This window comes from Protomyctophum parallelum, assembly GCF_964188405.1.
Source record: "Protomyctophum parallelum genome assembly, chromosome: 1".
Classification (NCBI taxonomy): Eukaryota; Metazoa; Chordata; class Actinopteri; order Myctophiformes; family Myctophidae; genus Protomyctophum; species Protomyctophum parallelum.
The window spans coordinates 9,274,127-9,300,360 of NC_139697.1; the positions used below are offsets into that span (position 1 = coordinate 9,274,127).

At 42.4% G+C, this 26,234-nt stretch overlaps 1 protein-coding gene across 2 annotated transcripts in view; it reads right to left on the reverse strand.

Moving 5' to 3' along the window:
* Positions 1 to 1,335: 1,335 nt before the first annotated feature.
* Positions 1,336 to 26,234, reverse strand: part of myo1g (myosin IG) — a 40,289-nt gene continuing 15,390 nt past the window's right edge. Inside the window, exons 15-22 of one of the 2 annotated variants that reach the window (XM_083783283.1) lie at positions 25,534 to 25,700; positions 22,906 to 23,113; positions 21,841 to 22,064; positions 21,392 to 21,536; positions 19,421 to 19,525; positions 18,546 to 18,668; positions 16,088 to 16,245; positions 1,336 to 2,583 (exon numbers count right to left, since the gene is read on the reverse strand). In XM_083783283.1, the coding sequence (XP_083639409.1) occupies positions 2,421 to 2,583; positions 16,088 to 16,245; positions 18,546 to 18,668; positions 19,421 to 19,525; positions 21,392 to 21,536; positions 21,841 to 22,064; positions 22,906 to 23,113; positions 25,534 to 25,700 (1,293 nt within the window). In that variant the 3' untranslated portion in view covers positions 1,336 to 2,420. Of the gene's footprint in view, positions 2,584 to 16,087; positions 16,246 to 18,545; positions 18,669 to 19,420; positions 19,526 to 21,391; positions 21,537 to 21,840; positions 22,065 to 22,905; positions 23,114 to 25,533; positions 25,701 to 26,234 lie in introns of those variants that run through there. The other variant, XM_083783284.1, reaches the window with a different exon arrangement.

A 26,234-nucleotide genomic window follows, 5' to 3' on the forward strand; every position in this document is an offset into this window, starting at 1 on the left:
ATGCAAAAACTGTAGCAAAAGATGATCAACAAAATATACAGTACATTAATCAACTTGACAACATACCCCATAAACACCAAAATTCACCTATACGTGCACCAAAACAAATACCCAATACAGTTGCCAAACAAGAATGCTGGAATTGAAAATAACATGTTTTGGGTGATTTAATTGTAACATGTCATCTGTGTATATGGGTTGAGAGACGAATTTGTCTCTTTACTTGCTCTAGTCTACCCATCCGCCATCCCATGCAGATTGTCACATGCACACACAGGTATGAACTTCAAACTTTGGAAAACTACAAGAAGCTGGCTCCATTGTGCCCAACAGAACTTTGTTTGCTGGCCAAGTCAGTTTAAATGAGATTCACATTCTAGTCTGTTTGCCAATAATCATGGTGTCAAATTAGGACAAGGAGATAGGAGAGTTATTTATATCAGATGTTTTTTTTTGCCCTTTAGTTTGACTAATAGGGTCTCAGAATAACTAAGCAAGGCGAAACTAGAAAGCAGGAAGATGAAAAATAGATGCACTTCTGCTAACTTGGGTCAACTTGAAGGCATGGAGGATTGTCTAATGGTGGGTACAGCCCTGTTGCTATATCCTTAGTTATTGACATCCTTAGAGCATCAGTACTTTATACTGTATGATGGAAACGAATGTATGTATGTATGTATAGTATGAGATATATGAAATGAAGTATTCCTTAAAAAGTCAGAGGAATTCTTCCGAGCACAGGAAATAAATTGTTCAAAATATGCAAACTGACATACAGATGATGAAAACAGATGCACTGTACATTCAGAGAAAAATGGCAAACACCACATTCAGTTGCATTAATAGTACAATGCATTCTTCATTTTAAAACATGTAACAAGTCATTTTGGTTATATTTGTACACTTATATCCCCTGTGGATACAGTATGGTAGGCCCTCTCCCTTTTCCCCCTCCAAAACTCTACTGTAATACAAGCTCACAAATGTTCGCCCCAGAATACAAAATAGAAAAACACGATGTTATTTTGTGGGGGGGGGGGGGGGGGGTATCACAGCAAGGGTGTCAGAGCATCGTGAAAGGATAGGGAGAGCAGACTGTCAGGAAGCCAAGTAAAAGAGATGTATTATTGACAGCAGAGTATTGATGAGTATTATATGGGAAGAATTGGATTCAGATGATTCAGTCAGATGTTGTCTTTGAAAAGTGTGACCCTACTATGTTTAAGAACTCAACATGGAACACTTGTGTTATGTTAGTCCATGACTTTGACTAGTAAAAATGCTACATGTAATTATAATTTACTTTGGAAAATTCAAGCAACGATCATGGGGCATTGGGGCAAAAATGTTAGGTTCATCATGGACCTGACTCTACTACAGTAAACTCAGCAGATTCTACTCTATTCGCAAGGAAGAACATTGCAGAAATTAAAACCACAGCACTAAAACAATTTAATAATTTATTGTACTTTCCCTTCTTTATTACTTCTGATGAAAAAACATAGTCTTACTTCTCTAAACAGCAGCATTAGACAATGCACAAATAAAACTAATTTTGTAAGTTGAAATAATTATGCTTGAAAAAAAAAATACAGTATTTGAAATGTCTCATCTTTGTTGTAACTATGTACAATATTTCATTAACGAAAAGTGCATCGATTAATTTTGTATAAAAAATGTAATCTACCGATATAAAACAACTTCTGCATTATATAAAGCTGCAAGAATACATTTATCTGACTTTTTTAATACTGCATTCTGAAGTGGTTAAATAATTAAACCCTGCAAGAAATAAAAATGAAAAAGAAAAGCTGCCAATTTCTTCCAGAACAAGCCATTTCTCTAGTAATACGTATAAAAGTCTCCCCAGTGCCCAGATGCTCACAATCAATTTAAAAAATGGCTCTAACAAGCACATACAGTAGGCCTATGCAGTGTTTGGAGGTGGACGTCCTACTTGTCCATTGAGAAATGTACAGTAGACTGCCAGGATGGACACCTACCTAGTGGTTGACAAGGAGCCCTGCCCGAAGCAACCAAGAGTCCCCTGGCCAAACGGGGACTCCATCTTGGAGGATCGGCAGAAGTTTGGTTTCCCATACACAAAATTCGAGTAGGACAAAAAATCTTTGGGATTGCAGCTTTAAATATAGCTGGGAAATTGATTGTGACGACTTAAGGAGGCCTTCATCAGATTGAACATGTTAGGTTACCAGGCTGATGATGGTGTGTATTTTGGACGTACTTCTGAGGGACCAAGCCTCCCTGTACAATCCTTCGTTTGTTTAATTCTGAGACCTGTTTTTACATTCTTAGATTTACACCAACACTGAGGATTATACTGTGTGGGAATGTCTAGCGACACGCGGGGGTTACGAGGTAACTGGGTGTTTGTTTATGGTATAATGGCCTACTGTACATCAGTTTGAGGGCAACAGTAAGACGAAGCCATCTCGGCTCTTCTTGAAGTCTACATTGGTCTGGCCGGCCTTCGTCTCCACGGCTACGGTCTTAGGCTTACCACGCATGTGCACCTGGACGACTGGACTGCAAACCTTCACTGGTAACAGGACTTTCCGCACTCTGAAACATAGACGGATTAGTATTACAGTAGGAAACTTATGAACCATACAGTAAAATCCATAGTACATAAAGTCTGGCAGTGTACACAGCTACACACATACAAGCACAACACGAATAATACTTGGCTAATTATTAGTCTGAAGTTGAGTAGTCCATGTCCATCGAAACAGAATCGAAGCATCCTCTATTTTCATAGAGGGTGGAGGGGAGGGTGCTGCAGCATATCAAATCTCTTTGGTGGCAGACAGCTAGGAAGAAGACATGTTTGTGCCTGCCAGCGGCACTGTGTCAGCTGAAGAGGATGGCCTGTGATGAAGGCCATGCTCTGCACTGAGGTTCACTCTGCCTGGCACCAGCATCCCCAACACCACCAACTCACAATACGTTGACGTGTTGTGACATGACATATAGTCACTTTGACATATAGACTGGTCAAGCCAGTCTAAGCTTTCTATTACAGTCTTACTTATGTTGGTACATGGTATACATCGTTTTGGAACCATGATGATGTTTTTAAAAGTACAGGGATATATAAATACATTTTAATGTTGCTGTCTCCAGGAGAGAGCCCAACAGCTGGAATTTTAAACAATCACCCCTAAATTCACAAAGCGAATGTCGGCCTCTGTGCTAAGCTATCCCAACAGGTGTAGCCTTGGTCTCAAGTACCCCTCCCCCCTCCTCTTCCTCCATCCCCTTACTCAAAACCCCCCACAACCAGCTGTCTCCCCCTTCCGGGGCTGTTGAAACATCCGGCCTAGAATCCCACTGACCTTGCCCGGGTTTTGATTCGCGTGCGACCCTGCTGACATCTGAGATTCGAGTGGCTAATAAATAGGAAGGGTCCAGTGAAAGTTGACACCGGGCTAAGACGCCCTGAACTTCAGACTAAGCTACAAGCTATGCCTGTGCACAGTTGAGTCTTGCGTTAATTTGCTGTAAGTCTGTATGAATGTACAAATGGAACCAATTGGACCAGTGTGAGGGCATGTGGATGCTGGGCTGAGAGTAGAGCTGTGTGTACATGCTAAAGAGGTGGTCCACACTGCCTGACTATTACTACAGACTTGCTGTTTACGACTTGTGCTATTACTTTCTCCCCATCATCTTCAGCGCAGAGGGGCGAGGGTGAATATACAAGTAAGACGTGCAAACGCGGGAAGCGAACGCAGCTCGTGTGTGTGTGGTTGTGTGTGTGTGTGTGTGTGTGTGTGTGTGTGTGTGTGTGTGTGTGTGTGTGTGTGTGTGTGTGCTACAGCTGCGCCCTGTGTGTGTGTGTGTGTGTGTGCTACAGCTGCGCCCTCTGGTGGCGGGCGGGTGGTGTCACAGCGGGACAGACACACACATACACAGACATGAGCAGCAGGGTCTCATAGTAAGTGGCTCACTGCGTTCGCAATAAACATGTTAAACCCAGCAGTCTGCTGGTTGTCAATGGGGGGCCTCAAGCCAAAATCAAATAATTCACTGCCGTGTGTGGAGAGACATCATCACAGGCTTGGGGCGCAACCAACAGCAGTTCATGGAGGAGACTGAAGGCCCCCTACCCCCCCTCTCTTTCCCCCCCCCCATCTCCTCTGCATTGCTGGATTGTGCTAATCCAATGTGAACATATGCCTCTGGTGTCTCCATTGTGGAGAATTATGGGCCATTACATGTGTGAGCTGAATGTGTTGTTGATGCTGCTTGGCCCTCTGTGCAGTCCCTTTGTGCAGTGGTGGAAACTGGAAAGTATTACTAAGTACATTTACTCAAGTAATGTACTTAAATACAATTATGATGTACTTTAAATTTTGATACTTTTTGCTTGGTTAACTGATAAATGATGATGCACCACTTTTACCCGCTGCAACATTAAAGTGATGACTGCATTACTATTTACAGTCCAATGTTATTATAAAAGGGGCTATTCTGCATAATGAGTACCTTTTAAATGTTACTTGTGTAAAAAATTTTTAGCAGGAATTGTACTTAGCTGCACTGTATTGCACAGTATTACACCTACTGTACATTGTGGTATTGCTATTTTTACTTAAGTAAAAATGTATTCCACACTGCATGGGGAATCAAATCAACACTGACCCTGCGCAGCACTGGTCGATGCGTACACGATTTTGTGTTTGTACACAATGGCCACCCCACATCCCTCAATTTTGGGAAATTATCAACCCAGTCCAAAAGCAGGCCTTTTGCGCAACAGTCAATGGCACATCATTTCATCTGGCTGAAAGTTTAAAGTCCAATCATCCGGATCAACAAAGTTCTCTCCAGGCAGTTTAGTAATCTAATGCCTCTTAAATGATGAGGTGACCCATTACCATCCATCACAAAGACGATGAGGTATTTTCTAACCCATGATAATGTGTTCAGAATAGAGTGCAATATGCACACTGCCAATAACTGTTTTCCAGAATTCTGCCAATGGGGAAGAAAACCTCATCTCGATGAACTTCAATTAAACCCACCCAGAGACTATCCCTCAAGCAAAGCCATTCTTGTTTCAGTAAAAGAGCATGAAAGGGGGAAAACAATCAATGTTTTGTGGTAACTATTAATTCTGAGCCTTAAATAGCTGGGTGTCAGATCATCTGACTAGGCACAGGGCCTTGGGTGTGATGATTATTTTTCTGTGTCTTTTTTATCCCACGATTTTTGTAACCCATTATTTTCACTCAGTGTCAATTATTGTCTAATGCAATCCTGTGAGCTACACTCCCTCCTGCCAACCTGGGGAGAGCAACGGACTGACCTCAAGCTTCATTCAAATGCACGAGGAGTCCAAGCCGCTTCTTATCACCCGACAGGGGGTGGCGGGGGGAGTTTCCCCAGTAGGACGTATACGGGGTGGAAGGAACACGTTATTCCAACCAGTTCCTTTCCCATCCATCAGGCACCCCAGCTGGTCAGGGGGAAGCAGTTTAGAGACCATGCATTACTGCATGTTTTTTATGAGGGTACCTACTACCTACCCTAGGGGACATGAGGAGAATATGCTGACTCCACACAGAAAGGCCCTTTTGCCAACCCCACCTATAGGGTATGGGCACTGATGACATGGAGGAGAGAACACGACCCCAGTGGGAATCGAAATCAGGACCTTCTAGCTGTGAGGCAACAGCGCTAATGATTTGTGCCACCGTGCCGCCACCATCTGCTTCTAATAATACCACTGGTCCTAGATCAGCGTTGGCGTGTTAAGAATAACTGTCCCAGATCATCACATTAGGCGATCAAGGGATGTCTGGGGGGTTTCCCATTCTTTCCACACACGGACTGATGGACATAATGTACACAGTGTACATTATGTCCATGTGTGTACAACCAAAGCACCCCCCTCTCTCTCTCTCTCTCTCTCTCTCTCTGAACAGAGACAAAAGGAACCCAACATACAGTATTAGCACTTGAAGACACTGCAATCAATGAGAGAAAAGTATGCTGTAAATGTTTCATAGCTTTGAAATTAGAGCTCGCCGCCATGTAAAAAAAGGGAAAGAAAATCAATCGACTTCAAAAGCCAAATTGTATTTCTGTCAAATGACTCAGTTGTTCACTAAATCACTGTTCATCTTTGTCTTATTCCCCTCTATCATTCACATGAATTCATAAACTGAATCCCCATTGCTGTCTGGATTCTCTCGTCCATCAGTGGATTCAGCTTGGGTTATGATTATGATTGGTCCTCGAGAGGAGCTCAAACAGGAGAGGTGTCAACAGTTTGACAGAGCAGAGCTAAACCAGATAAAGATCAGGATCTCTGCACAGACCACAGTCCCAACAAGAGAAAGAGTGATGGACAAGAGAGATGAGGCGGACTCGATAAATTATTGTTGAACAAGAGTGTGACAGTAATATAGGCAACACTGTCAGTGGTAGACTGGATTCAAGATCACCAAACTTTGCTAAGTCGAGTTGTGTTATACAGCAGTCAACCTAAGCCTGATTTATACTTCGACATGGTGATTTATACTTTGTATGTTCAGCTTGTAGTTTAGATATGCTATTTTTGCTGCGACAGCGTCGTACGACAGAGTACAAACGAGTAATATAAAGACATGTTTTGTCATCGGTCTCATGGTGGCGCTATAATGGGCTGATGCAGGGCAAAAAAAATTCCCTGACCTCTAGGGAGTGCGCATACAAAGTTGTACACAGATTGGTGCAGTTATAGGTAAAAAACGATTTGGCCTGTTATAGCGCTACCATGTAATGAGGCTGATGTGAAAACATTTAAGTGGCATTTCTTCCACGGCGTAGTGGGAATGTGCATGCATAATTTCACGGAAATCACACACTGTGTTAATGATTTGAGCCATTTTGTCCTAAACGGGCCAGTCGTGCACACACTTTGTACATAGCCATTTTCCTCAGCTGCCTGACCAACCAACACTGGGGCAATGGCAGAATCTGCTGCCCAACTGTATGGTTGACAGTTAGCGGAGGGGTGGGAGTGGGGATGGTGAGGTATCGTGGATAGCGGCTATTTGAGTCATTGGGTGCCAACTGCTATAAGGTTGCTGCTGCAGGGAAGTAGGAGGTGCGAGAGTTAGCACTGTTATAAGTCTTGGCATTGGTCACTGGGACTGACATGTCATAATTATCATCATCAACGGAATTAAAAACAGAAGCTATGTTGCCACCAGCTGGACTTTCTGCCTCCTGGGCAGGAAACATTCTGAGGAAACATTGGAACTACAGCACAGACACAGTAGTACTATACTGGACTTGTACTGAAGCACAGTTGTGGAGCATAAAGAGCAATGTAACAGCATCAGCTTCAATCACTTCCATGACATTGATTTGTTCTAAAGCCCCATCACAGATTTCTGAGATAAGAGCAAAGCGGTTTATTGCAGCACACTCAGTCAATCACTGAGGTAGCACGGAACTCGCAACAAATTGATTGTAAATAAGGAAAGATGGTGTAACATTATCAAGGGTTTTTGGCCAAGTGGAACATTGGCTACATCGGAGGAGAAAGCCATGCCAGGTCTTTCACCTGTATACACGTGAGGCAAGTATCTTTCAATAGAATAGAAATAGACGCTTTTCAATTCTCTAAAATACAGGTCAGTTTGGTATGGAAATGCATGCAAAATCTCCACTGTTTCAGGGCTGAGCAATATATTTAATTCATGTTGATAATCTGAACAATATGTACATTGCAATAGGTGTAATTGTCTCATTACTCGTTTAATATTGATATTAATCAGACTGGTATCTGCCAGTGAATAGTATTTAAATTAGCATAATTTGGTCACTAATAATAATTATGAAAAAAGGTCACCTATAACTGTACTCAAAGCTTAATCGCAAATTAATAAAGTTAAGATAGTTATTGTTTCACATTATGAAATTAAAGTATAAAAAAGGTTATTGTTAATGCTTGTGCAGACATTAACCCATGAGATGCTCACAGGGACACAAGGAAATACCTAAACATTGCCAATGCTACAAGTACTACCTATACTTTAGCCATAGGTAGTAATAAAGTTTAGCCAATGGTCTAGTAAACAGTATAATATGAAATGATACAATGATATAGTTCAAGTATTTGAATCTTCTGGGATTGTAGATCACAAGTACTTTTTTGTAAGTTATTCATGTATTTATATAAACATGAGGAAACAATATAATTGTAAAAAGGTGAGCACTTCCTCTTACAAGGTATCATCTCTCTCTCACTCTCTCTCTCAGCAACTTGCACAACAACACAACACACTATCTCACAATCCAATCAAATCGACTCCTTTCTTCCTTCTGCAATAGAGCACCGAAGTCTGACGTCACTTTCAGTAGAGGGCGTCAGTCCCCAGGTTCATGTATTTGTTTAGTTGCATTGAAATCACCATAGGAGGAGTTTTAGATTGATTCATATAAGAACTGTGTTTGAAAAATAAACATGTCATCCCGGCCGCTTCACTCACATGGATATGAAGAATCAACTGACTGAGAGAAAACGCTAATGTTACTGCTGCTGAATTAGTTAGATTTTCGCTAGAAGCAGACTGTATCATATATGAGTGACTGACTGTTGCAAACGATACAGAGACACCTCCCTGACAATAACGCCGAGACAGCTTGTTTATTTTTGGACCACAACGCTTATAGTAGACGATATTAAGATCACCCCATGTTATTCTCCATAGAGAAACTACTTCCGTGAACCAGGGGAATCGTCGGGATGAGCGAGTTACGTCAGGACTTCGGTGCTCTATACTAATGTTTGATCATCACTCATCCTGAAATCTGAACATTCCACAATGTTATTTACAGCCCTACATCACCAAGGATATTAAATCCATTTTGTGGACAATGGTCATTAGCTCATTGATCAGCAAGTGTTAATCCCCTTAATCACGCCACACAGAGCAAACCCTATACTTTCATAATGACACTAGAGAGAACTGCTGCATAACGTGATGCTGACACCAAAATGGGTGCCCGTTCAGAATGGGTTAAAGAATATGTCCTGGCGAATGGCGATTCAGTTTCGATCAAAAATCTGATCGCAGCAGCGATTGGCCATCAGCCCGGTCACTTGACAGCGTCAAACAACAAATATGGCTGCCCCCACTGCAGTGACTTAGTCGCAACCATATCAATCTGGCTATTATATCGACCTATGATAAATAGTTTCTTTACAGAAACGACAGGTTTTATAAACCTCATCATCAGACATATTTTACCGCTTTTGTTTACATGCGGACATGCTTGACTGTGTTTGTTTGGTTAGCAACAGGGTTAGCCATAGCCACATGATTGACAACAACGTCATCTGCTTTCCTACTATTCTGATTTGTTGGTATGAACCATAGACCATGGACAAAGCGTTCCCCGGGTCTAACATGAACGTAAAATGAAGCCTGTCAGTCCTTGTATTGTACATCGCCATCTTTCTAGATCCGTTTGGGCCCAGCTGGCCCATTGGCTGGCCCAGACAACGAGGCGGGACTTCCCCCCTTCTTCTTAGTTGGTTTTTATTTTGACTCGAGTGGGTGGGGAATCCCAATCATAGACTGTAACGGTAGCCACGCCCCTCAGAACATACACAACTTTATGGTCATTCTTTTAATAAATGGGACCATAATTTTCCAAAAAGAATATTATGACATTAGAAATTAGACTTTAAACTAGTGACTGGAAGCAGAAAGTATTCATGACCATGTTTATTAAGGTAATACAGTCTAGGTGAAGTTGGGCCCAAATACATGGACTTCTATGGGGCTATGGGTTTTTTTGGGCCCAATGACAGCGCCACAACAGGCCATTATATGAACTTTCAGGAAATCCCGATTTCCTTGTGGCTTCACAAAATATCTGTCTGACTGCCCCCCTGGTATGAACCAATCGCCGAAGACTGCTGCTTTGTGTCAGGCTTTGTGTCAGGCTAGGTGACTACATGAAAGCATAATTCTTTTAAACAGAATAAAGTGGCACAGTGTACACTACAGTACGAGCCCTGGGCGCGTTCCTGGGGGTCTGGATGTTCTGGGGACCCCATGGGGACCCCCACACGGTAACTGTCATTTCTCAACTGTTTCGAATACAGGGCGGCTCGCCAGAACCGGGCCGGCACCCTGGGCACATCCCTGGGGCCTGGATGTTCCGGGGACCCCCACACAGTAACTATTATCATTTCTCAAAGATTTTTTCCAAAAATAACAGAGCACAGTACAGTAACTATAAATGTATAGTTGCACCGCTCAGTTCACACAGGTGTGAATTCGAAGTTGTTTTTGGGGGCTTTTTGCCTTTGATAGATGTACAGTAGGGTTGACAGGAAACAGGGAGAGAGGTGGGGGGAAGATACGCAGCAAAGGTCGTCAGGATTACCAACCTAGGTGCCAGGACCGCTAGGCCGGCCCAGGCCAGAAGGCTAGTTTTAAGAACAGGTGACAGTGGGAGATAAACCCAGGCCAGAAGAGGAAAAATGTGGTCTTTGGTAGTACATACTGTAGCTCTATCTCTATTTTCTGCTGAAGGGGGATATCCATTCTATGGGACTGGACTGGAGGTTGTTACATGTGCTGGATGTTTTGCTTTTGTATTGGACTCCTATGGCAATGGCATCCTTGTGCAAGTTGAGCACACAATTTGTTTTAGACTTCAATCACGTTACCGTGCCATCTGAGAGAACATTCTTCAGGACGGGAATCCCTTTTGGTGTTTTTACCCTTCAAGACGGGCAAACCCAAGTTTTTCAGAAAGCTTGGGTCAGGATTTACAAGGCGTTTTTAGAATCGGCCTCAGTCCTAAATGGGTTAAGGACAGCCACTGAGGGAGTGAGGGAGATGAGAGAGAGAGAGAGAGAGCGGGATCTATTTCAGGCAAAGATGACGCCTTTCATGACCTAAAAAGCTAGTTGAGTTTCAAAAAGACAGGAGCCATTTGGACAGATTCCAAGTCTATAATGAGTGACGCTCACTCACATCCAAGAAAGGTCACGAAGAGGGCCAGCCAGTAACGCTAACATTTCCCTAACAGTGGGTCGGGACCCATTTATGGTTCATGGACCAATTTTTATGGGTCACAACTCGAGTATAAAATCCCATTTTCTTTTCCTACATTGATTTTTTTATATAAAAATAAACAAACAAATCTAAGAAAATACATACATAAATAATAATCATAATAATTAAGAAGTAAGTCTAATTTCCCTTTTGCGTCTCAAGCTAAAAAGTTTGGAAACCACTGCTCTAACAGTCACAGATTATGGTGTGCGTGCGTGCGTGCACATGTGTGTGTGTGTGTGCGTCTGTCCGTGCGTGTTTGTGTGTGCGCATGTGTAGCAGGACCTAAATTAGTAAAAACAACATTCATATGAGAACCGATGGACAGGAGGTGATGCCATATGGGTTGGGTCTTGGGTGGGGTTCTACCAAATCAAGTAGGTGTATGAAGTTGAACCTACTGTATAAGGACGTATTTCTCACTGGTGTCAGTGGTGTGTCTATGGGTATGGATCTCAGAATGTGCTACACACTGGTGGATGACACAATACTGAGTTTATAAAACGTATTTGTCAGTACAAAAGAGCATGCTGTTTTATTCAAAACCTTAACCAATTGCACAATAAACGCAGTAACTTTTGCTAATGCCATAAAGGTACTATGACTATGTATCGACAGTATTTTACCGAAACACTCAATCACTGACACGACACACGATACAGCATTCCTACAGAACATGCCAGCCTAGCAATAATATAATTTTAAAGCAGACAAACAATGTACAACATGCCAAACACATTAGTCACTACATCAATCAATACGCTGTGAACACTGCAGCATCCTTCAATAAAACAGTCAATATCTAAATAATAAAATAATAATTGACTCTCAGATGAGGTTTACTGCTTGAAGAGCAGTAAAACATGGCTTTTTATTAGATGCCAGCAGTTAGCCAATTTCTCTGTCATAACTTCACGCTGGATCGACAATCTTTTCTCAAGCAGCAGTCTGCCAATATTTATTTCATTGCATTTCGTTTTTACTCAAGAGATAAAGTGCTAAAATGTAATGATTAGCATTTCTATAGCTACAAACTCTGTCCTGCATTAGCCAATTAGGAGGCGGCAACAAACTTAGAAAATAATATCAGAATTTTGGGAAATTCAACAGCAAACATGGCTAAATATTTCCACACATGTGGAGGGAAAGGGAAATATGAACACATTGCAGCACACAGATTTCAGTTTTAATGTTGTGGGGAAAGAAAACTCTTATAGATAGTGCTGAATGAGATTCTAGAAAGCCACCATCCGAAAGCCACCATCAGTGTGTATTATTATTGCAAAGGTATGGCGAATCATATCCTAAATCCTGTCATAGCCTAGTCATATCCATCCAGCTGTCCTAGCAGATGGCCCCTGAGAGAATAACCCCCACATCCCCTGGCGCCCCATCTCTGTCTTTTTCTCTAGACTTAAGCATTCACATTCACACACATGCAGAGACATTCACATGCACACTCACAAACATACAGGCGAGAGAGGGAGAGAGATAAACAAAGCTGACTCCTACATGTCGACAGCTAAGACCCAGGTGACCCAAGGAGAGTGAAAACTAGAAAGAGAGGGATGAGAGTAGGAGGGAAAGGGGAGAACGTGGAGAAAGGAGACACATGAATAAAAGGAGAATAGAAGAATCTATTCTGCCGAGGGACGAAGAGCCTGCATGCCAAACAACAGAGAGCCACAGTATAGTATTGAAGACAGCTTTACACTTAAAGCTAATACCGCTTTCACTGATGACCCACTTTTGTACAACCCTCGTCTCTAGCACGTTTTCTATTCACCTATTAATCCATTAATAGATTCTTTATCCTAACAGTTTTCTGAAAAACATTATGTTGGGAATATTAGTGGTGCTCAAGGACACCCAAAATTAGATGTAGCCTACTCTCTTACTTTGGTTGCCAGTCCCCATATCAAAATATTTTGTTCCAAGGGCCCTTCAGAAGCAAAGATTTTAGCTAAAAATGTTTCCTCTAAAAAACGTATTGTATTAAAAGATTTGCACACATTTTCATGATTTAAAAACAAAATAGCAGATCTACAAACTCATGAGCTTGTATAAAATGACGCAGATGCGCCATGCTTTCCCCGTTTCAATGGGTTAACACTCAAATGCAGATACAGTTCCCCCGTTAAAGTACTGTATGTGTAATTGTGGGAAACAAAAAGGGTCAGAATGAGAGACTGCAAAATGTGGCACACGCTCACACCACGGGCAAATACAGCATTGCTCCACTGACCAACATCCTTCATGTGTACACTGAAAAGACTACATGACTCCCATGGCCCTGATTATCAACTTCCAAGCAGAGGGAAAGTAGCACGTGAGTGTGTGTGTGTGTGTGTGTGTGTGTGTGTGTGTGTGTGTGTGTGTGAGAGAGAGAGAGTTCAAGCTAAATAACTTTCTTTTTGCAGAGTTTTCAGAGTTTTTCTTTTTTCATGATTTCTTCTGCTTTTTATTCTCTTAGTTTTATTATCATTTCCTTTCTTCTTTCTTGGAATAAAATGTCCTTTTAGAATGTTTTAATGTCACAATGCTTCATGTTTTGTGTGAAGCACTTTGCCTTGTTGAAATGTGTTGTACAAATAAACATGCCATGTGTGTGTGTGTGTGTGTGTGTGTGTGTGTGTGTGTGTGTGTGTGTGTGTGTGTGTGTGTTTGTGCACGTGCATGTGTGTGTGTGTGTCGCACACATTGTCATTCACCCCTCTCCTAAAACACACACACTTCCCACACCACACTTACGGAGCTCACGTCTGACTTTGTCTCTATATCTCCTTTTGACAAGGAGCCTGTGGGGGTCAAGACCCCGGCATTCACCCCCAGATGGTGGCACAAAGACAGGCGGAGGCCGACAGAGGCACACAGCGATACACTGATCGGCGTCATCTCAATGGCCCATGGCCCATGGCTCCATGACGCCCGCCTGCCGGCCGGCCTGCCTGCCTGCCTCCCACCCTACCAGAGCCAGGCAGCTGCCACAGGGGTCCCAAATGGCACGAGTCCCTCCCCCCAAACCAAACACAGACCGAAAGTCTACGACATATACTCACACATGTGGAACGCACTCATAAAGCTCACAAAAGGTTGCCTGCAAAACCCCCAGAACCGGTGGCTATGTAAAAAACACCCCTACGACGAGAGTCGTAAAAGTGAGACCCCACATACGATAAAATCCCCAGTGTTAATGTGTCCATTTGTAACTCTCAGAGTTAAATTAACACAGAGGATCCAGAAACATATGCACACATGGCATCAACGCATGGTGTTGTGTGCAGGCGCCCCACACTTTGTCTTTCTTTTATCTGTATTGTACTGTGTTTTTGTATGGACGTGGTGGTGGGTGCCTGCACATATGCACACATGGCATCAACGCATGGTGTTGTGTGCAGGCGCCCCACACTTTGTCTTTCTTTTATCTGTTGTACTGTATTTTTGTATGGACGTGGTGGTGGGTGCCTGCACATATGCACACATGGCATCAACGCATGGTGTTGTGTGCAGGCGCCCCACACTTTGTCTTTCTTTTATCTGTTGTACTGTATTTTTGTATGGACGTGGTGGTGGGTGCCTGCACATATGCACACATGGCATCAACGCATGGTGTTGTGTGCAGGCAACCCTACACTCTGTCTTTATTTTATCACTTACTTTTTAAGAGCCTGCCCAGGGACTACAGATGAAATTTAGCTTTGGCTAACTCTGGCCCATTTACATTGATGTGAAAACTGACATGTTGATTAATGAGTGCTGTCCCTGTCAAATAAATAAATAAATAATAAATAAATAATAAATAAACCTGCATGAGAGATACGGTCTAGTAGTGTGTGTTTGTATTGTATCGAGTCTGTATGATCCTGAATGGATTTGGGGGGGATTAAGACTTAGGGAACCAATCAATTTTGACAGAGAACTATTTCAGTAGGCTTATGACGACACGCGGGCACACATGCATACATGCAAAATGATGTGGACACACAAAAGGATATCTCTCACACACACACACACACACACACACACACACACACACAAACTTAACAACCTAGCATCGATTGGAAATTAAGAACTCATTATTGTTTATATGTATGTAATCTCGGCATCATTGTAAATGAGGGTCTCCCTCAATGATCTCTCCGATAATTTAAATAAAGGTTGAATGAATTAATGTGTGTTTGTGATTAAAAAAATACAATGTTTTATTGCTTAAGTCAATATTCATTGATTCACTGATATACAAAAATCCATTTGGAAAAAAAAGTTTCTCACTGTTCCCAGGTCGAATATTGATATGCGATTAATCGAGATTAATTCATTACAAAGCCTCTAATTAATTAGATAAAAAAATGTAATCGAGTCCCAGCTCTATATATTCTTACTTGTGGGTGGTGTTTCTACCACATATCGTGTCATCAAAGCCCAAGTCCATTAATCTAGCATACTTTAACAATGAAGTAAATGTTATTCCTGGCATTTGTCACTGTCATAGTTCCGTCTACGTCCGTTTCCTGCTGTGAATAACTAGCGTGAAATTAATTGGCGGTGGTGACATTCTGTCACTGCCATGTATGTTTCACATTCATCACAGTCAGACAAATTTGGATGGGACAACCCACGAGTGGTCACAACAAGCTCGTACATGTGCATGACGTATAGACGTATACATTTAGAGTAAAATGTTTGCTCAATGGTCATCACTGTGAAATGTTTGATTAAGGTCCCTGAAACTGTCTATGGCTGTGGTTCTCAAAACTTTTTCATTTCAAGGTCCCCCCAATTAAGATTTAGCTTGTGCTTGTGCTTGGGACCCCTCAAACAAGATTTGTAGTGTTGTTAAAATGTGTTATTTCCAAGATTTCTCAAAAAGGATTGGCTATTTCTGAATAGCTGTATATAAAATAGCGTTTTGCAGCTATCTGCCCCCGGGTGTCCCGAACCCCACTATGAGAATATCTGGTCTATGGAGATAACATTGTGATAACACCACTCACCGTGTGAAGTGGTCAACCAGCGTGCCCACCAGCTCACCCACGCGGTCCCGGTTGGGGCATAACTCCCCCTGCTGTAGGCACAGCACAACATCATCCTGGGAGGTCGTGTGCAGCGCCACCATCTGGTCAGCCCCACTGGTCACGCTCAATCCTGTTAACTAAAGGGAACAAACAAAGTACATGATTAGAGTAGCCGCCAGCATAGACAACCACCACAATTTAGCGTTTTTATTTGTGTGGACAGTTGGACTATTACTATACAGTATGTGAGTACCGGTAGTTCGTTTATTATGTGAGTATAGTTCATTTTTGTATGTATCTTCTTTGCATTCCTGTGAAACTTTCCTGTATATGATATGTGCTGTACAAATACATTTTGACTTGACAGTGACAAGAGTCACTGTAATTTACTTACATAATAATCTATATACAGTACCTGCGCACATTATACAGTACATCGATCAATATTTGCTCGGCCTAACACAATACAACAAGGCTTATCCTGAAGCAGGTTAGGAATGATGTCAAACAGATTAGTTTGGTCTAATTTAAGTGGGGTGAATGTAATTCTTCCCACAGTGCACGTGTGTGGGAAAGGGGGTCATGAGTTGTTGTGGCCCAGTTGGAACTATGCATGCACAGATTTAGAAGGGCCAAGCAGAGCAAGACAAGAGGGAGAAAAGAGAGGGGAGGGGGGGGCAGACAGAGAGACCAAGAGGGATGGATAGTTGGAGGATGGAAAAGAGAAAGACAGCCAGATTCAAAAGAAGGTGAAGTTACATAATAGATTGTAGAAATAGATCTCGGAGAAAGGAAAGAAAGCTGAGGGAACTAAGCCTCTTATAGCTTGCTGGGATGAGCCCACTACAAACGCAGGTTAATCCACTCCAGAGGGACCTATGGGGGCTGTTCCTTGTGTTATCAGGACAGTGGTTCTGGGACAACCTGTCCTTCAACGCTACAGAACACTGATGGGGTTATGTCGGAATGAATATACGAAAAATTACATTGTCATATTCATCAATGCAGAGGTTATCAGGACTAGCTGATTTAAGTACAATGGTATACACCATGTTTGGGCACAATTATTTTGTCTCCACAAAAACCTGTGATCATCCGGAAAGTTCCGGTGGTTCTATGCCCTAGAATGATTATACGAAAAGAAAGCGTGTTTGTGATGTGAACGGAAATGTTGTATGTGCTCTTACTCTGGGGCATCCGTCCTTTGATGCAATATAATAAGGTATTCCATTCCATGTATATAATATAAGATCATTTTCATGCTCAAAATATGACCTGGGGCATTTCATAACGACTTGTATGTGTTTCAATTTAAAAGTTATATTACTAACATGATTTTGTTTGTTATTGATGATATTGAATTTTGTTGTTATTCTGTTGTCGTTTTTACATTTATGTTCAATAAACTATTCAATCAATCAAACACACATCTGGGCATTTTCTCCACAAGGTTACCCTTCCAACACCAAGATAAAGAAAGGCCGGGCAACCACGTTATGTCACACTGGATTGCCATAGTCATGAGGGACAATGTGAGGCAAGAGCTGAACTATTTCAAAATCTCAAGTCTCACTCCGACCTGATAATATCAACTCCATTTTGAGTTTTGGGCGACTATAGTTCATAGATTGTACTCCAACGTATTATTGCACACTTCACAATCAAATGCCACTGTTGCCATCGTCAGCACAGGTACTGACAGTGTGCGTGCTCTCTGCAGTATCACCCTGTCACATCTGGCTCTCTCTCCTCCCCTCTCTCTCTTTAAACTGAACCCCTTCTTATCTCTTCTCCACTCCCATGGTCCCCTTGTTCTTCAAAGCCCAAATCCGTCAGATACCTGATCCAATTTCTCAGATCAGTGCATGCATGATACTGCTGCAGTCGCAGTGTGACCACAGACTAACATATTAAAAACATATTGTACACACACACACGTGGCCACAGGGAGTACAGCCGTACCACTCCACTCCCTCACCGGTACCGAGAAATGTAGGTCAGACCCCTCACACTGTCTACCAGCAGACCAAAGCAACCATCGCTCCCTTCACCTCTCCCTCCCACAACAGCTGTGTTACCAACAATCACATGAATGCTTTAATCATTACGCTCACTGCAGTGGCATTGCATTAAACTTTAATGCAATGCCACTGCAGTGAGCGTAATCGAAGTACGTATATGAAATGCTTACTTGTGACTCATAAGTCCCACGTAGCCTATATAGAAAATTAGAAACGTAGACCTATATTAATCCCACTGGGCGACCCGGTGACATTCTGATTACGAGACAGTCCCTTTACCCACTAAGCTACAGCCGGCCTTCACAATAATTGATATTTGCATCATTAAGTGATTGTTACAAAAGGTTGAGTGGCTATGTCGGTGTACGTGTTGGTGTTTGTGGGTCATTTTCTGTATTATATATGAGCATACTTACAACATCTAAGGGAAGCCTTTTCAGAACTTTGTACTGTTTCTTTGGCCCCAGTTCGTAGATGTTCTTGTCTGTGAGAAGCAATACACGGTCTGTGGTTTTGTTGAAAACAAAACCACAGTTTACCTAAGTTTGGAGGAGGAGGAGAGAAGATGAAATTAAACAGAATCACTGCACATTTGTTCAGGCTTACCAATTCCTATATTACTAACAAGTAGAAGGTTTTTTGGCGTGCCACCATTTTCTTTGCTGACAGCAAAAAAGAGATTTCATTGTTCATACAAAGACTATGAATACCAAGATATAATGTTCTACTAAATCTATTAAAGCTCTATTTCTTATTCTTGTTCATCCATCCACAGTATCACTAGTGCTCTCATATGGTCTAATAGGCTTTGGTTTAAGTGGTCCCTACTCCCAACATTTGGTGGAGGCCCATTTTCTCATTTGATAAGGAAAACGTGCTCATTATTACCCACTGCTGCAGTGAACTGATAAGCATACTTTCAGCACAAGGTATAATAATGTGCAAAAGCATAACTTAACTCCAACTGATTTATGAATCAAGTTATTTTCCAATCTAAAAGTTGGGATGTGAAAGAATCTGGGCTAAAGCTGAAATCATCTGACTTTGTAATTATGTCTTGGATGATTAACAACTCCATTCTCACTCCCCTGCTGTGATCTTTATTTGGACTGAAGATAGACTCATACAGAGCAACAGCTTTATAATGGGCCTTGTGAACAGCCGGAGGCATGGGGGGGCTAAATGTCGGAGTGAGAAAAACAACCCAAGGGCTAAATTGAAAACACAAAAGACTGAAACTCCTCGTGGCAACAAATAGACACTGCAATTTCTGCACAAATTCAATACATACTTTCCTACAGAAGCCAGAGAAGAGGACCTGGCTGTACTGGTCTTTGTTCCTTAGATCCTTGGACGCCCTGATGAAGTTGTGGCTAGTCTGAGGGCAGTCCCTCGCCTGTATGGAAACCAAATACCCCAGATTACACAGTGGTGGAATAATGATTTTTTTTACTTAAGCAAAAGTATCAATACTTTTTGTAGAAGTAAATGGCTGGAATTCAGAATTTACTAGAGCAAAAGTACAAAAGTATTGGTATCAAAATGTATTTAAAGTACTAAAAGTTGTGAACATTCAAATGTAAAAAAAATATTGAAATTGAAATGTAGTAAAGTAGATGGAAAGGAAAACTGTAAAAGTATCGAAATTTGGAAATACTCCAGTAAAGTACTGCACTTGAGTACTTGTACTTGGTTACTTTCCACCACTGATGGAAACCAAAGACCCTGCTGTGTATTACATGAAGCAGACTACTGCCACCTGCACTTGAGTACTTGTACTTGGTTACTTTCCACCACTGATGGAAACCAAAGACCCTGTTGTATTACATGAAGCAGACTACTGCCACCAACTTCTGATGGGATAGGATAGCATCTCCTTGTTAGTCATAAAACTCTCCATAACCTCTCACAGACTCTTTCAAGCCATATAACGCTCCGATTCTATAAGGAGCAGATCAAAGCTGCAAGCCCCGGGCTGCCGTTACCAGACACGGCCTCTGACGGGCCTTTAGAAGCAGGAACAGGACTGCTGATACTAGAGCACAGCGTCTTTATGACAAGTACAGTGGGAGCAGTGAAAGAGTGAAACCTAACACTGTGTCAAATGCTGCTCCAATAAAATGGACGACTGCATAAAAGTAAAGGGTCGCTCGGGTCCGATTATCTGAGTGGAAATCCCAGAGTGTAAAAAGTAGCCCCAAAAGTATGGCTAACTGTTAATCTGTCCTGACAGACTTGATAACCACTCCATTGTGTGGCTTTGTGTGTACGTATTTGAGAACTGAGAACCGTGGGCAAGCATGCATCATCATCATAATAAAGAGCACCGCTAGATGATTAGGCCAAATAGTTGACAATAAGAGGGAATTGCCTGTAAATAATAAACCAGGCTGTGTCTTGTTAACTGTGATCCTTCGCACGGCGAGTTGGAGGCTGTGAAGACGAGGCACCCCAAAGTCACGGCCCACGGACAGACTGGCGGAATGATGCGTGGCTTCCAGAAGAAATGTTCCCGGACCCTCAAGGCGTATACCCTCAAGGCCACCAACCCCATATTAACCCTGAAATGAGCCGAGCATGAAACCCATTAGTGCAGGGCTGTGTTCATAAGTGCCGTCAGCCAGACCTTATCAGTCATACTGATGCAGTTTACTCTCGAGCTCATCACATGTACAGATGATGCATTCACTTAGAATGGGATTCTGTCACTGACTGATGTCATCCTATTCAGAAACTACGTTTTACACAAGGCAGATTTTCCATTCCATTTTCCATTTTGAATTTTCTTCAAAACACCTTTTTGCTCTTCCATCAAATCTCAGCAATATCGGTACATTGCAAAGTGTATCGTTTCTGTATCGTTCGGCCGTAATCGGCTTCCTAGGTTAGTGGAAGTGGCCTAGCTATTTTATAAAAAATGCCAACAATCACGAACGGAATGTTCAATCCACCCCAAATTGTGGAGAGTGAAAAGCAATTCCATTTTCATCCATAGGGGGCACCCCCCTCCTAATTACTTACACATGATCAGAGGGGTGACTTGACATTGTAATTGGCTAGCTAAATCAGTGGGAGGGGCCTATATTTGGTGGTTGGCCTTCAAGCCAACCACACTTTGCAATTTCCCCAGAATTGCACCTTTCCTGTACTACTTTCCCAACGGGCAAGTGCCTCTGCCTCTGTATGTTTATTGATTTTAACAACACATAGACAATCAACACACATACACAACAAAAACATAAAAACAAACAAGGCATATTACGTTTGATAGGTAGTCTCGTTCCCAGGCTCGCCCAACACCCCAGTCCTTCCTTTCCCCGGCAAGAGCGCCCATAGCGGCCACCTTAGCCCGCACTTCTGCCATGTCAGATGGAGGGATGTTCTTCACTATCTGCCTTGCCCACCACCTGACCAACGGGAATGTAAAAGAAAAAGGGAAGACGGAAATAAACTTTTAGCTGCAATGACAAAACATACCCAATCCCCCACTGAAATATAAACATACACGAAATCACGAATGAGCATGTACACACGGTCACACGCACGGAAAGACGGGTGGACCAGTGTACATGCATGCACATCACACGCACACACAAACACACTCCACCTAAATTACATTTTTGCTATTGCTATAATTTCTTCCAAACTAAATTTGCATATAGATAGATATCCAATCTCCTTACATGCATAAAATATTGAATAAGTTCGGACCTACGATGCAGCATAACTGTGATGTTGTGGAACTGAGCCAGTGCGGCGGGAGGGGAGGGCCACTCCACACTCTTTCCATAGTCGGCCATCGTGCGCACGTTAGCAAATCTGCTCTCCACCTCCCAGAAGTGAGCCTTGACCTTGTAGCGCTTATAGCAGCCCATGATGGTGTAAATGGCTCTCATGCGCCGGCACCTCATACGGGCCAGAGCACCACGGCAAACCTAGATGATGGAGTTGAAGGGTAAGCGACAGAAAAAAAACCAGACGGAAAACATGAGGGGATAAGTGAAAGATTGAATGAAAGCAGCGGCGTGAGAGAGGAGAGAAAGGTTTCAGTGAAGCTCGCATTCAACGTTCACATGCCCTGGAACAAGACCAGTACACATCTGCATCGGATACAAACGTATACTTCAGTTGAAGAACCAGACCTAATTTTAGATGAATCAGAAGTAGGTCACGGGGAAATTGAAAAACAGCTAGGGCGTTTCATGGTGCACGAGAAATCATAAATTTTATGTAACTATCCTCTGATCGCATTAATTATCTCAATTATTGTTAGTTTGATTTGCTGTCTCCGATATTCATTTGGCAGACGAATTACAGTCAAACATAACTGACAGCCTTGTTAATCCGGCGGTTCAGGCAGAGTACTTTTTTTTCTCTCCGGCAGTCTGAATAAGATGTGGATGAGGATAACAGTGATGCTGATCTGATGACGTGAGAAGTAATGCTCAATGCTGTCTTCATCTTTAAATAAAAATATATTTATTTGACGATATTTGTATTTTGGGCTACTAATATCGTCATTTGAATAATGCTTAGCAATAAAACATGTTTACACTGAAATGGCACTGAAATCAGGGAAGTAAAATAATCATTAACCCATTTTGGGCGGTAACCCCTTTTGGTGTTCGCATTATGTTATGCTTTAGCTATTGAAAAATAGCAGATCTACAAGCTCATAGCGCGCCACCGAGTGGCGCGCTACAAGCTTGTAGGTCTGCTATTTTTTGAAAAGGGTCAAAATGGGTTAACCAATCAAGAATGCGTATACAACGTCACCTTCTGTATGAACAGCACGAGGATGGGGATGAGAGCAGACCTCTCCTGCTCCAGGGAGAAGAGCGACCGCGGCGTTCGGACAAACAGCTTGGTGTGTCCGTAGGCCACGTCGTCATGGAATCCATGCTGGGTGACGATGGCTTCCACCGCCTCCCTGTCTGTGGCCATTAAGTGGTTCGGCCATGTGTATTCACATGTCATTTTATACCTACGGGGGCATGCAGGAAAGAAGGGGTCAATAACCTAATTGTGTTATAAAGATCACACCCATGTGGCGTGGCGGCTGCTGGCCTAGTGGTCCAGGCCACTAGGGCGTTGCATGTTCGAGTCCCGTTCATGACATGACATGCTGTCTACCTTCACTTGTAACTATCAATAAAGGATATAAGGCAAAAGGCAATAAAGGCAGGAGAAAATGGTATGGGGGCTGTTTTGCGGCGCGAGCGGAACAAAATTGGGAGGTTAAATCCCCCAAAATCCCCGAAATGCATAGAAAACTATGTATTTTACCACAGTTATACCTATAACACACAATCATTCTATCATCCATCTATTTTATTTATTTATTTTTCTTTAGTTGTGAGCCACAAGATTTGTATCTTGTACAGGGCTTATATTAAGCAAGTAAGCATCAATAATAACATCAGTTGTCTGCTTTTCTGTGAAAGCCCTAGCAAATGCTTCCTTTTAAGTATTTTAAGTAGTAAACATATTTGGATTTTCCCAGAAAGATAACGCCATAAATCACTCACACTGTGAGTGATTTATGGCGTTATGTTTCTAGGCTCTCAGTGATTTCAACACTTGTCAGTCACTTGGCATAAGCTAGCAGCACACAGCAATGACAGCATGCATGCATTACAATTTACAATTTAGGCATTTAGCAGACGCTCTTAATCCAGAGCGACTTACATTTAAGCAAGAACAAAAGCATGGGAATACATCACATAAAAGCATTTATCAATATCATGAAACATGCGTAAGCTAAGAAAGTAACAGTGGAATATCTATATAATGAAACTATACATACACTATACATATAAACTATACATATTTACTACTATGCTATACATATGTACTATGGCGTGCTATAACTATATACAATACAATTATAGTGCTGTCTACATAACATGCTATAAGTCTGTGTCAAATGCTATCTAAGCCAACAGAAATGCTATCTAAGGGGTTAGGGTAAGTGCTATGGGCCATGATGGAGTCTGAAAAGGTGGGTTTTCAGGCTACGGCGGAAGATTGGGAGTGATGCTGCAGTTCTGACTGCAATGGGAAGTGCATTCCACAGTTTTGGAGCCAGAAGGGAGAAGAGTTTGGGACGTGTGGAGCGTTGGCCCGGCGTTTTTAGTGAGGGTACTTCCAGTTTCCCTGCGTTGGCTGATCTGAGTGCGCGGGAGGGTTTGTAGGGTTCAATCATACTTGTAAGATATGGGGGAGCCATACCTTTGGTTGCTTTGAATGCCAGCATCAGAGTTTTGTATTCTGTGCGGGCAGCGACCGTGTGAAATACATAACGCAAACGTAGCACATTTTTGTTTTATTTGTGCTTCTTGTTGAGCCTTGTGTCTTGAAATGAGCAGGGAGTTTATATTTTACGGCCTATCCCATTTTTCACCACAAGGTGGCAAATCTGCCTATGACAGGTGGGTGACATGGCGTATTTCTTCAGATGCTATGAGAGAAATAATAAACTGACTGTATCCCGTTTGTTCAGACAGGTGCAGATCAGTTTTTAAAATATAATACATTTACTGAGCTACACCACTGGACGCTGGTGCATGTTTTGAACAACAATGGTCAGCGGATCAACTCATTGCGTTTCATGTAGTAGATGAATTCCTCATTTGTACTAGCTACTAAAACATTATCAACGTACGTGCAAATGATGCTTCAGGCTCTAAGCGTAATTTATTTTGCTTTGTATTCTGTACTCTGAGTCTTGCCCCCCAGCCCTCAAGTCTAATTTCCTCCTGGGAGGGGGAGGAGGGCATTTTCACTATGGAGACGCGCAAGTTGTAGGAGCGAGGGACGCATGCAAAAAGCAGTCTGACTCGGAGATTTTTCTTTTTTTAATTATGAAAATGTGTTGGTTTGGTGGTGGTGCGACAGTTGTAGTTAGTAGCATAGTGTTTCAAATAGTAAGTATTATAAGCACTTTAATTTGAAATATCTTTGAACTTTGGGATTTTTGCATGCCACCATGTTTGGTGAGGCAGTCGGGGTATTTAGGGGGGCATTGCCCCCCCGTGCCCATGCCTATATCCGGCCCTGCGGTAGTTTCTATTAGTTTGGAATCCCCATCACCATCAATGATGTCATTGGTAGGCAGGTTTCAGATCTGTCCATAGCCCACTAAGGAGACGTAGAGAGAGTTGGCGGAAATTGTGCCATCAGATAATGAGCATATAATTACCAAATATATGAAGATAAGTTTGAAAATTGGTGAACTGGTCCTCTAAGTGTTGTGAAAGCTGAATCCTTCCAATTCCAGCATTGTTTGTTGTTACTGTCTGTATGTTGGGCTCATGTGAACTGAACCTAGCATAGTCATAGTCTCATGTACTACAATTGATGGCCAAGAAGATTACTAATGTACAAAGTTAACTCATTCCTCACCTCTGCAGAAAGCGTGCATATAGTTGTCGGTAGGCAAAGCCTGCCCTGCGTACCCGGACATTTTCCAGCAGGCCCAGGTAGGCCACCTGGTGCTGGCCACGAGCGTCGTCAAATAGCACCGGAGACTTCTTCTCATTAGGCTTCACACAGCGCACATAGTAGGGATCCTGCAACACCGGACAAAAGAACATGTCTTTGTTGGTTCTACAGGAGTTGAGACTACATCATCCTAAAACGTTTCAGACAGAAAGAGAGAGAGAGAGAGAGAGAGAGAGAGAGAGAGAGAGAGAGATGCCCTGTATGCCACATCCCTGTCAGTGCCGCTTGTATGTTCAATAATACAGGTGTGTACACCCCCATCTTCAGCTAGGTTCAGTGGAGTTCGACTAATATGTAAAGATATAGTCAGATGAAGAGATTGGTCATAGTTGCTCCCACACAGAAACTGTGAGAGAAATCATCCATGCACTCATTCAGTGTGATCTAAAATATTAAAAGGATATCATTAACTGTTGCCGGGGGAGTCCCCCCTCATTTTGCCTCAGCTACATGGAGATGCTTCAGCAGCACGACACTAGGTCATAACAGCAGGAAATGTCAGACCTCATGTCAATGGAGCTGAGAGCGACGTGAGCTCCATGCTTTGTTGTGCATTCCTTTCCTTCTCCATAAACACACAACCAGACAGGAAGGGAATTGGT